This window comes from Toxotes jaculatrix, chromosome 7, assembly GCF_017976425.1.
Source record: "Toxotes jaculatrix isolate fToxJac2 chromosome 7, fToxJac2.pri, whole genome shotgun sequence".
Taxonomy (NCBI): domain Eukaryota; kingdom Metazoa; phylum Chordata; class Actinopteri; family Toxotidae; genus Toxotes; species Toxotes jaculatrix.
Genome location: NC_054400.1, coordinates 6,100,315 through 6,113,142, shown reverse-complemented (window position 1 = coordinate 6,113,142; position 12,828 = coordinate 6,100,315). Strand labels below are relative to the sequence as shown.

The 12,828-nt window shown below is 38.4% G+C and overlaps 1 protein-coding gene across 4 annotated transcripts; it reads right to left on the bottom strand.

The window, feature by feature from the left end:
- Positions 1 to 2,467: 2,467 nt before the first annotated feature.
- prlrb (prolactin receptor b) lies at positions 2,468 to 11,182 on the bottom strand. 4 transcript variants are annotated; one of them, XM_041041474.1, is made up of 10 exons: positions 11,022 to 11,173; positions 9,815 to 9,855; positions 8,800 to 8,888; positions 7,918 to 8,050; positions 6,150 to 6,319; positions 4,961 to 5,124; positions 3,849 to 3,990; positions 3,654 to 3,750; positions 3,477 to 3,546; positions 2,468 to 3,381 (listed from the first exon to the last, which is right to left on the bottom strand). In XM_041041474.1, the coding sequence occupies exons 1-10, from the start codon at positions 11,037 to 11,039 to the stop codon at positions 2,563 to 2,565; spliced, it is 1,743 nt and encodes a 580-aa protein (XP_040897408.1). In that variant the 5' UTR covers positions 11,040 to 11,173; the 3' UTR covers positions 2,468 to 2,562. The 4 variants fall into 4 exon arrangements, with proteins under 4 accessions (XP_040897408.1, XP_040897412.1, XP_040897409.1 ...); XM_041041478.1 differs by having other exon boundaries at positions 11,063 to 11,172; XM_041041475.1 differs by lacking the exon at positions 9,815 to 9,855 and having other exon boundaries at positions 11,063 to 11,182.
- Between the last annotated feature and the right edge of the window lie 1,646 nt (positions 11,183 to 12,828).

Genomic DNA, 12,828 nt, shown 5'->3' with positions numbered 1-12,828 from the left:
CCAAGTTAAAATTCTTATTAACCCTATTTAACCCCACAGTCTTAAACCCCCAAGCCACCATGGCACACCTAGATTCAGCTTGGAGTTGCAGTATGTTCTTATTTTGCAAAAGAAAAATCCTTTTTTACATGCCGTATCAGAAAAGTATATATTTTTTAAACCCTGATTGTACTTGATAGTGGAGCCTGTGTTTTTGATAGCATAGGTGCTACGCACTATATATAGGACTGCCTGTGATTTAAGTTCTTTTAACAGGAAAAACAGCAAAATAATAAACCCCTGTTAATCTGACTCAGTTGAAATCTGGTTTAGTGAGTTTTCTGTTGTCCCACATAATGAGGATATAGAAACTATAAAACAGCAAAATAATAATGAAAAAGGACAAATGACAGAAGTCTCAAGTGCTAGGTGACAATCAGGTTAAAAGAAGCAACAAATGGTGAAATTTGAAAGGGGTAAAAAAAAAAAAATTGTCTCGGAAAAAGGACCTCAGTGAATGTTCTCATTGGGAGTTGGCATAGGATTGGGCTCATGCTAGGTGGACTTGATGGCATGCCATAGGCGTGCTGCATTATATTTTGGTACAGTTCTACCAAGTAGAGCTTTGTAGTTCTATACCAATATAGTGTTATAGCTAAAGATATATTTTCTGATCCAGCTCTTATAAATCTGTGAATATAAACAAGAGGAATAGCAGTGGACCAAGTACACTTCCCTGAGGAACCCCAGTTTAACAGACAGAGGTTACCTACCTAACTCTAACAACCTGGTATCTGTTTAATGGAAAAAAATTGTTATTTAAAGTAATATTTGTCATATCTGTATCTCACTAAATAACTGAATTCTGATCTGAATAAAGTATCTTGGAAAATAGTTTAATTCTATAGAAAAAAAATCAATTTACTCGAAATAGTGTTTATTTTGATAAATGAAAACATCTTCCATGAAATGATTTTTTAGTACTTTAGTTCACAAATAGAGCAGAGACATAAAAAAGTCATTTGTACTGTTCAAGCTTATGTCTTAAAAAGCTTAAAAAAAAATTCTGGCTTTAAACTGCTCTATGCAAAGTGACACTTAAGACCAGACATGATGCTTAAAAAGTACAAGAAGAACACACATTTTAAAATGTTATGTCTGCTATCTTTGTTTCTATGAAACAAACACAAATCATTAGATGTAATTCATGTTAACACATTTGAAATCTGTTACTTTCTCCCTAAATGAATATAAAAAGAAGATGATCTCTTTTTAAATCCCATGTACAATGTGAAAGTACAGTGTGTTAAGTAGCCTGTGTTGGCTCTACATGTGAAATGTTTCATTCCAAAATGATTTCTTGTCTCAGATTAAACCCTGGAGTATAAATTATTTGCTATTTCAAACTCCTCACTTAAATACATAAAAGAATAATCTGTGACCCTGAATAACAACACTAACAACACTATTTTCAAAAAGGATATGTCCTTTTGGAATGAAACTTTATGTCAAATGACTTAAAGGAAGTTGTTCTTTTAAAATCGGCGGCCTTGCAAAATAAATGAATTGTTTGGTTGATTAGACCACTGGCATGTTTATGTGCAGTTCTCTGTTTATTTTTCCCAGATCAAGTTTTATTATTTCAGATTTGCTTGTTGCTTACATTAGGATATGTCACAGCACAACTTCTTTCTTGTGTACACACCCTAGATGAGAATTTACCTTAGCTTGAGGCAAAAACAACAGACTGCAAAACCATTATGTAATCTTTTCATCACCACTTCGTCTTTTTTTCCAAAACCAAGAGTTAGAATCCTACTAATTAGGTATTCTATTAGGACAAAGTCTGATATAGCTTGATGTTTACCTGGTATACTGTTTACCATGTTCACAGTCTTAAGTTTATTCTGTAGGGACCCTGTATATACAGGGCTACCAACTTTTGAGTTCAACTTGGAGTGAGATTTGTTCTGGATGGTAATAAATCAACCTTGTTCCAGTCATGCTCAGCAGGTTAGTTGCTCAACCTCAAAATTATTGTGACTGGCTGCTCCACAGAACAGAGTGCATTGCAGTGATTGAATGTTGCATGCATTGCTTTTCCTTTGCTTAAAAAAAATCATATTTGACTGGAGGTAAAAGATCACCAAAGTAATTAGGATTCAACTCCTGAGAAGCACATCAGAACAGAACTTTGTTTCCATCCTTTGGGCAGATGTCAAGCTGTTTCACTGACTAAGTGGAGGATTTGACTAACTGGTAGCACTAGAGGGAAAGTCAGAGGATCATAACTGTCATTAGAATTCATCCTCAAGACAGTCTGAATATCTGTAGCAAATATCACAACAATCCATCCAATAGTTGTCAAGGTATTTCACACTGAACCACAAATGTTCATCACACCGTGCAGCGTAAAGGTCAGGGCATCTGGTGACCATGAATGTCTGTACCAAATATCATGGCAAGCCATCCAATAATAATAAAAATATAGAAGCCTTCTTCCAGCCTTTAATCACTAAATCCCTTGTAAATCACTAGGGACATCTATTATCTGTGTTTGAATGTTGCACATGAAAGAAAACTTTACATTAAAGATGGTGCAGGGATAGTATCTACGTATCCACTACCGATTAGTTCTGTGCACACTCCCACTTTACTGGGTTCATGAGGATTTCTTGGTTTCTTATTGGTGCAGTCTGTGTAGTGATTACCTTTCTCCCTACAGGAAGAGTCAGCTGAGACATTTTGTCTCTGCAAGATGATGTTATTGTCACTGTCCACCTCTTTCACCCTGCTGTAGTCATCTGGTATGTTCTTCTCTTGACTCTGAATGTCCATGAAGCCTGGGACGTTTTCTTTCTGGAGGATGAGAACATTGTCACCGTTCACCTCCTTCACTCTGCTGTAGTCCACCTCTTTCACATCCACCTCCTGTATGTTGTGGTGTTTCTGGATATCCACATAGCCGTTTGTGAGAGGTTGCACAGTGTTCTCAGAAGCACCATCGTGATTTGACGGACTCTGGTCCCCTGTGTTTACAAAGCTTACACTTGGGCACAGCTGTTTCTGAGTTGGCAGTCGGGATGGCTCCATGCGAGATAAATTCTCCCCTGAGAGAGATGTATTGGTTTTTACAAAGTTATCTATTTCTTTCATTCTTTCCTCAGCATTTTCCCAGGCACTCTGGCCTAGGATTGACTCCTTACATTGGATTTCCAAGTCTAAGTGCAAGCCAGCAGGAATAATCAAACTTTTCTTCCTTTTTTGAGAACTGGGGCAGTCTAGAAGAAGTCCGTCATCAGACACGATTAGGTACTCCTCGATCTGGTCCTTCCAGGCCACCACAGGAGGAAAGCTCTGGTTGATGATCAGGGCATTGATGACGTCTTCAGATCGCCCCGTCTGGAAGGGTTAGATTGGGGTAATTCAGTGCATTGTCATCAGGGTCAAAACATGTCTTTGGATATGCTGAAAATATAGTGCAGGTGCAGTGTTACCTTGAAAAGTTGAACATCAACTCCTTTTATCTTTGGACCAGGAACAGGGGGCAGAAGACACTGCTTCACACTGAAGAACAGAAAGAAAGTGAGTCATGACTCAGACTGTCAGATCAACTCAGATTATTCTGACTTTATATAAAGAGTTGGATATCTTTATCTGGAGGAGATACATACTATTTCCTCTTCATGACCAAGATACACATCGCTGTTAGAAATGGAACTGCAGAGAGGGTGGAAACCAGCATCCAAAATGGTCTGTCCTTCTTAGGATCTAAATAAAAACAATGTTTTTATTGATTATTACCACTTGTAACAGTTGCCACCGCACTGTAAAGGCCACAGATGGAGCATAGAGCTTCTGAGACTTACAGTTAAGGGTTTTCACAGAGGTAGAGTTGCTCCACTCGCTCCAGGAGCCATGGTCTAATCTACACCGCACCTGAACCATGTACATTACCCCAGGACTGATGTTGTACAGGTTGAACTGGGTTTGTGTATCTGACATATACTCCTATAGAGAGGGGGAGAGAGAGAATATAGATTACCCAATGTTTGTCTTGTACCTATGTTAAGATCACATGTGGGTCTAACAGTATTTGCAAATACTGGTACATTTGTTTTACCTGAATTGGTGTATAGTAAGAAAATGGATAGAACATACTACATACTGCTGTGTGTAGTGTGGAAGTGAGTCACATCAATTGACAGTCCTGAAGTCAGCCCCTTGATTGCCCTCTACTGGCTGCCTACATAACAACTTGACTGATTTTAAGTCAAAATGTAATTCCATCCTATTTTGACAGGTGCAATTCATACCAAAGCCAGATTTCTAAACCCACCATATATCCCCTATATGATTTTTCTTAGTTATGTTTGAAACAAAAACAAAATATGTACATGATTTTTTAGCTTGTACGGGAGTGTGTGTTTACAAAGTAACATACCGTACAACAGACTGCTGTAAATTGCGTTTTACACAGAATTTACAGAAGTCTTTTCCTATATGCACAACCTGTCTCACCCGTCACTATGCAAACAATGCCTTGTACAAAGTTAGAGGGAGAGTTCAGTTACATAGCTTTATGAAAATTGTAAGCTATAATAATTCACAATTATTTTCATTATTAAGTAATCTGACTACATACTTTTTTTTTTTTTTTTTTTAAGAAAAGCAGCAAATTTTCACATTTGACAAGTTGGAACACTTTATGGCAGTTTTCCCAACAAAGTCACTTACCAAGATTGCTGCAGATTTTTTGACCAGTTATTGAATAAATAATCTTTTAAGCTATGACAGCGTGACTTGAAATAATAATTTGGATTTTGTTAGTCTTGTTGGTTTCAGCAAAAAAGTCCTGTCAGTCCATTTGACAGTGAAAGCTGGTTACATGCAGATCATAAGCTCCACCTTTTAAAGGCTCTGTCTGTTCCTTCCTGCACAAAACAAACTCAGTGTGCAGCACTGTTTGTTTTAGACTCACCTTCCACTCGTTGCTGTCTTCTTGTTTGACTCTAAGTTCATATTTAACGGTGACCCAGCCGGACCTGGTGTCCGTATTGGGGGGACGGTTCCATGTTACATGGAGATATGGACTGTCCTCTCTCATCACCTGCAGAGTGATGTTTTCAGGAGGGTTGGGCTTCACTGTTGAGAACAGACAGAACAAGACTAAGAGTCCACAGCTACACTAGCACCTCTGTGAGTGCTTTTTGTGGCCTCTTGGTTTAAAGAGGCCACACAAAGTACTGTAAGTATTAAATATTTGATACAGAGGAGGTTTTGGATCCCTGGGACAAAATTTGAGTTATGCAGTGGAGCTATTATTTTCTTACATGGGACAAGACCCTGCTCCAAATGTAAGTACTTGTAAGTACAGTGTACAAAGATCCCACAACTGCCTCTATAACAAAACAAAAGCTGTGAAATTTGATCCGAGGCTGTGTACAAGTTTAACACCCAACACAAACCGGTTCCACCCCATTCTGTACAGGTTTCCATTTGTACCTCGTGTCTGTCAGTCAGTACTTTTCCATTCCTTACTAAGCTCAAGAAAGCTGCACAGCCAATAAAACTGTGCCAATCATTAGCTCAATCCATACAGATAATTTTCTGCTGTGTTAACTTCTATTCTAATGAATACACAGATCTAATAATAGTCAATAGTTAAAAGTGTATCACTGACACAAAAACACTGTTGAGCAAAGAATATTTAACTGTCCTTCATTATTTTTATCAATAATTTGCCCTTTCAATCTTGAATTAATGAGTCTTTTAGACTCACAATTAATCAGTGCCAGAAAATCCTATTTATATCCACTGTGGCTTAGTAGTGGAAAACAATCCATGAAGTCAAAGTGAGGTTACTGCTTTTTATATTAATTATACAGTCAGTAGTACAATGCAGAGCCAAACCCACAGGAATGTATTTATATGTATATATGTATTTGCCATAGTCCAGAAAATCCCTAAGAGCAAATTAAAAGGATATTTTCTATATCATGGGCATTGCAATCTTTGTAATTCTGCATTTTTGTTTTCTTTAAATACAGGTGAAGTTGTGCATGGACCTACAGGGTCCCATCTGTGTCAATTAACCAGGAATCCAAACCTAATCTGTATCTCCCTCCTGATGTCGGACTCGTTCATCTCATCTTGGAGAAACAACTTACCAATTTCCATTACATCAATCTGTAAGGTCTTTGAAGTGGCGTTCCCAAGGGCATTGGAGGCCACCACTGTCAGGTAGTAATCGACCCAGATGGAGGTGTGCTCCTTGTTAAAGAAACAGGAGTTCTTTCCTGCCGAGTGGTAGTCTGGACACTCATGCGTTCCCTCTAATCTGTACAAAGAAAAATCAAGACCTTTACCAACAGGATATGGGTGAATACTGCCCAGGGCATTTTGCCTACATACATATGATATTATATAACTGTGCTGTGGGCAGTAAATACACATCAGTGCTCACTAAACAAGTACAGGGCTCAATTGACAGTGGCTTTACACTAATAATCAGATATGACTCTGGCGTGATGCCCACATGGTTTCATTATTGACCACTGCAACATGATCCCAAATGTCATCTTCTAACGTCAAATGCATTTTTGACATTTTTCTGGCAGATTTTGTCAAACTATACGAAAGTATCTAATCATTCAATCTGAATTAAAAAGGTACAAATGGAATAAGATTGAGGCCTGTTTCAAAATCATTTTTCTCTGGCCTCATGCCAATATTTGGTGTTCAGGCTCTGACAGGAAAAGGGTCTGCACCAGCTTGTTTAACTATTTTCAAGAGGAACAATGCAGTAATTCAAGGGCTTGAAGGGTAAATATTCTTTACAGCAGTCTGATTTTTTCCCTTTACTTACAAATAAGACATTATATGCCCAAAAAAAGTGTCTTTCTTGGAAGATATTCTTAAACCACCCATACCAAAAAAAGTATTGCTCATGTTTACTAAACCTTTGGTTTTAAATTTAAATCATTCTACTGAAAGCAGCAACAGATTGATGTAGAATGTCAGAGTAAAATATCTAGGTATTGAGAGGCAAGCTTGGTCCAACATCTCCTATTGTACTAAATGCAATTCATTTTGCATTTATCCATCCAACTGCTGTTGGGACATTTTAGTCTGGACCAAAGTAGTGGACCAACTGACCGACGCTACCATCCTCAAGACGTTTCAAACTGTCAGTACTAGCATTTTGCCCTCAGGCAGGGTGAGTGAGGGTCATACAGGTGAAGTGTGCAGGTTACCTTCCACAGCAACAAAGATTTGTACTCAGCTGACTGAGCACGAGTGTGTGAACAAGGGAGCTGGTAGTTTTCCACTCGCTTGTCAACGGCACTACACTGACAGCAACAGCAGCTTTACTGCCACTGGCTCTCGGTGTGGGTGATAAACCAATCTGAGACTTAATGGGACAACTGGTGGCCTAGTATTTAAGCATACTGTGATTAAAGCCCAGGTTCGATTCCACTTTTGGGGCCTTTGTTGTATGTGTTGTGTATCACTCCTCCCTGTCTCTCTCTCCCTCTCCTTCCCTGTTTCCTTATCTGTTTAATAATAAACTAGAATTACCACCTTGTGGTTGTATGTTTACCATCCAGTTTACATCCATGTCTGTCCAGACTCATATAATACATGTAGTGAAGGATTTTAATACATTGTATAAAGTGTATTTTATCATAAGTAGTATTTTTGAGTTATGGCCAAAAACGTGTTTACAAGAATGGAACGGACGTGAGGTCACAGTGACCTTGAGCAGTGACCTTTGACCACCAAAATCTACTGATTTTTGTGCCAAAGAAAATCCCTCACTGCATTCCTAAGATATCAGGAACGCCTTGAGACAGAGACAGGCAACACGAAAAAAATGCCTCCAGCCACGGCTGTCACTGGCATAAAAACAAAACAAAACTTTGTGACTGGACTGACTTTTCTCTCTCATAGTAGAGGCGGTGCGTGGTTGGCAGCCCTCCATCAGAGCCCGGCTCCCACCAGCAGGTGAACGTCTCTTTCTCAGGGGACCGGCAGCCGAGCAGGACTGGTTTCCCTGGTGGAAACGTGCCTGGCAACACGTGACAAACAAATATCGGTGCCCAATTCCCAATACAGGACGAACACAATAAAAGAGAAAAACTTTGGCAAGGTAAAAATATGGTATAAATAACATGTTAAAGGGCTGTTTCACTCAAATGGCACGATTAACCATGAAGATAGCTTTGGTTTTATTATTTGGTCTAAGACGTGCTTAACCTGACCCCAACCTTGCTCCAACACAACATAGCCTAACATAAGCCCTAAGCCCAAACGTGAAGGCAGGGAAACACCATTTTAACAGGAGGGAAACAGTATTAAAGAGGGAACAGTCCACAAAGCAGTACGTGTTACCAGGTAACCTGGCTCCTATAGTAAAAAAGCTGTGAAAACATATAACACTTGTAAGCTTTACAAGATTTTTATGTGATTATTTTCTTACTTTTTCATTATATTAGTACATATATTAGTAGTATATTAGTATACACAAGTTCTACACACAAGATGTTTTTTACTTGCTCTATATTTGCAATACTTGTTTGGATAGAGTTCTTTAAATTACATTTAAATGTGATTTTTAAAATGTAATTTTTCAATGTTGTCAGCACTGAGAAAAAAAAAAACTAAAAGCCAAAAACCTAAATTAAAACCAAAACTATCTGCATATCTAGGTCATCATACCATTTGAGGTATGATGTGTATGTACTGTCAAGGAGCCAACCTGTAAAACATTGTGTTGCAATTAGCCAAAGATGATTTAATTTAAACCTTTCAACTTACTGCTGGACTCTACAGCTGCAAACAGCAGCAAGAGCAGCGCCAACCCAAGATCCTTCCTCATCCTGGCACAAACTGTCACGCTGCGTGCCCTAAAAAACAAAGTGACATCACCAGCATGTGGTTAATGAAGTGATATGAACCTGTGACTTGGCTGCGTGTTTTGTTTTTACCTACAACAAGGACATACGAAAGAACAACGAACATAACCAGTAATTATTTGTATATGCTGTAGCCAACACATACAGGTCATCTACGGTCATCACATGCAAATGAAACACACTATTGTATTTTAAAAAATGGGAGAGTTAACATGTAAATTTTAATGTGACTGACAGCAAAACACAACCCTTTCATCAGTTCTCATCAAAGAAGGAATCTGCAACGTCAACCACAAATTATGAGAGGGCTATAACCAAGACTGAGCAAAGGTGAGGAGTTTTACTGGAGCGGCTGGTTTCAAACAGAAACTGGATTTACCAGAAATAGCCAGACAACTGTGTCAATTACGAGCGGTGGATTATGCTATATCTTGGTGGCATTTTATTAAATTTGTAACTAACAAACCTTGAATCTTCCATTTCAGGAATAAAATTCAGAAATGCACAGTGATTTCTAAGGACAGATACTTCATCACACTTGTTTGTTTTTCTTAACTCATTTGACTTGCTAATGTTGCTCACTGAAATAATACAAACGGACTTTAGACAATTTTTTGTACTTCCTTATTCTAGGAGCTCAACTTTTTTCAGACTCGCTGATAAAGATCACACTAACACACACAAAGGCAACAGAATGGCAACACACTAAGCTAGAACAACTTCATTTGCTTAAACAGTCCTGTGCTGGTTTTCTGCAGGTTTTTGGACTCCTTGGAAATTTACTGGCATCTGACTGATTGGCTCAGAGCAGGCACTCTGTAGATTTATGCTCCCTGGTTCAGACTCCAAAACAGCTTTTTCTGCCTCCTTGCTCTTTGCTATGTGACAACGCTGAAATGTGTGATGCAATTAGTCACCTTAAGAGATGCAGGAAATCTTCCTTCACTGGCCAACCTGCCTGTAATTTACAGGATGGCACATATGGGTCACACCTTTTCACAGACTTTTTTCTTATGTACAGTAACCACAGTGACAACAACACAGTTTCATGCTACGACACCTGCTCTGACAAGTTTTAACAGGATTGCTTTAGCAAGGCGGGATCTGGTTGAGGGATATTTCTCACTTCTGACAAAACACAAGCAGGCAAAGCAAGCAACAAAAACTTAAAATTCCGTTTTACACTCAGACTATGCAGTATTTGTCTGGGGGTACTACTATTTTATATTTTCTCTATATAATTTATTGTAATATTATTTAACATTTTATTTGCGGATAACATTTACATTTTTTATTCTTATAGAAAACCCACACCTCAAGGCCATTCTTTTAATGAACTAAATTACACAATAAAACGGCTTGAGCTGAATAAACATTATATTTAATCCTGAAAAAAATCATAATCTTTAATTCGGTTCTACATCAGAAATAACAAACATAAATACTGTTTATACACATTGTGTTTCTAGCGTGAGTCACTACAATACAATCTCTTGGCGAAAATGACAGACAACAAGCAGAACTACAAATTTTACAATACTAATTTTCTGATTTGTCCCAAATCAGAAAAAACAAGAAAAAAAAGAACATCCAGATGACTGGCAGGAAACATGCTGAAATACTCTACTGCTGTGTTAGTATTACTCCATGTTGTGCTATTTAATATGTTGCTTCAATACTGCTTGGGTGGGTACACAACACGCCACAGAGATTATGAAATATCTGTGCTTCCCTTTCTGTAAGCCGCCATTCTCAATGCAAACGCCTCAGTGTTAACTGATTAATTGATTAGCAGAAAAGAAACGGATGCCTGTAATAATCCCCATTAATAATTTAAACCATGTGAAAAATAAAAAAAAATCGGACTCCAGCTTCCCTTTAAGGTATTTCTATTTTGGTTTTCTGTGCGGTGGATAAAATAACAGAAAAGCACAACACCGCAATCCAATATTTCAATTTCGTATGGCCAAACAAAATTAAGGCTAAATACTCCTTTTAATAGAAACTGAACATTAGACTCTTAAGTTTCTCGAGGGTATTAAGTTTGCTTAATGTATATTATTACACAGTATTGCATTACATCGCAAAACTATGTATTCATGTTGTGTCTACCTACAGACCTACCTGCGAGCACACGCACATCAACAGCTCCTGTGGTCACTCACCTCAGACGCCAGTTTAAGACGTGCGACGACCGCTTCGCTTCTCTGCAAGAGAACTACATTTATCGCACATTCACGCAGCTACCGAGGGAAGAGCTGCCTCCTTCTGTCATGGCACCTCAGGTATGGGTTGACGTGAGGAAACTGAGGTGTTCTCTGAATCACGGAGGGGGGAGGGGTTTGCAGTCTTCAGGGCTTGCCCACCTGAGAAGAGCCAAAGAGCGCAGGCGAGGCGAGATGTCTCACTTCGGCAGTACCTGTACCACTGACAGGTGTCACCCTGCATCTGCATGTATACAAAGATTGTTAGGCATTTAGAAATAACTACAGCAAATTGTCAGTTGTTCAGGTAGCACTTCTAAAGCACCATTATAAAGAGTTCGTAGGCTGCAATGAATTAATTTGTTAATAGTCAATACACCATTTACTAATGCTGTCTGTATCAACAGACTCGTGGGATGTGGCTCAATTTTCCTTTCTTTAGATCTTCTTGCGGCATTTATCAGGAAAATAACAACAACAAATAAATCTGGCATCAATTTTATTTGCAACCATCAAGTAGCTTTCTGCATTGTGTGCAATTTTCAGTGTGGTGCTAAATTCTCTTTATTGTGTTTTTTTTAACATCTGACGACAGAATAGACACGTCTTATTGCTCACCTTCAACCAGGAACTCTGTTGAGAGATTTCTCAAGTGGTAAATGTGACTGGAACAATTTATCTTAAACTTTGGATATTTAATGTTACACCTGGCTCATCTCGATGAATTAACACTCTTTGGCAGTGCAGTAGGTGTGTCTGTGATCAGTTTCTTCCTGGAAGTCGACTTTTTGGTCTTGAAGTAGGCTGTCACGTCAAAGAAATAAAGCAGGAACAGTCGGCGATGACAAACGCTTTTCTACCAGGCAGGAAAAGAATGACTCAGACAATCACATTAAAGGTGTTAAAACGACTGCCTTCCCACCACTTTCTGTTCCTTTTCTTTTAAATTCCAACGTCATTACTGTAATACTCCTTTGAGAAATGCATGGATAGATAGATAGATAGATAGATAGATAGATAGATAGATAGATAGATAGATAGATAGATAGATAGATAGTGTCCTATTAATAACAAAGCGAAATTGCAGTATTACAGCAGCACAAAAGTAACACAACTAACCAGAAAGAACTAGAAAATACAATAAAATGGCAATCAATTGCAATAAATTGTTCCTGAAACCACACGTGGGGCCTTATTGTTATACAAACACTAACACACACACTAAAGGCTGTGATCTACACGTTTCACATGTATGCATTTTGATTTTGCTTATGCCTTATTTTCAATAGATTTTAAAGGTGAAGCATAAGTCTGGCAATATTCTGTATTTTTCAGGAAGAAAAGGGCAAAATCAACTATTCATCAATCAAAGTATTGTCTGCATAGCCAATGCCTGATCGAGCTGTGCCAAGGACCTCGCTCAAAAAAACCACACTGTTGTACTGGGTTCACCTTAAGCAGCTGTATCAGCTCTGCCAGATCACCATCACTCTGATATAACATTACAGGCCCAGTGGTGACACTGAAAAACTGGAAGGGGTTTTTGTAAATGTTCTTTAGAAATGTGAAGGTGTTTATACACAGTTTCTTGAACACATATTTTCCTGACACAGGGCTGAATGATCCACCGTGGTGTTTCCACTGTGGCATGGCAATTTCAGGTTCCAGTTAATTTTTTCTAAAGAGCCAGGCTGTAACTAGTAATTATTTTCACAATCAATTAATCT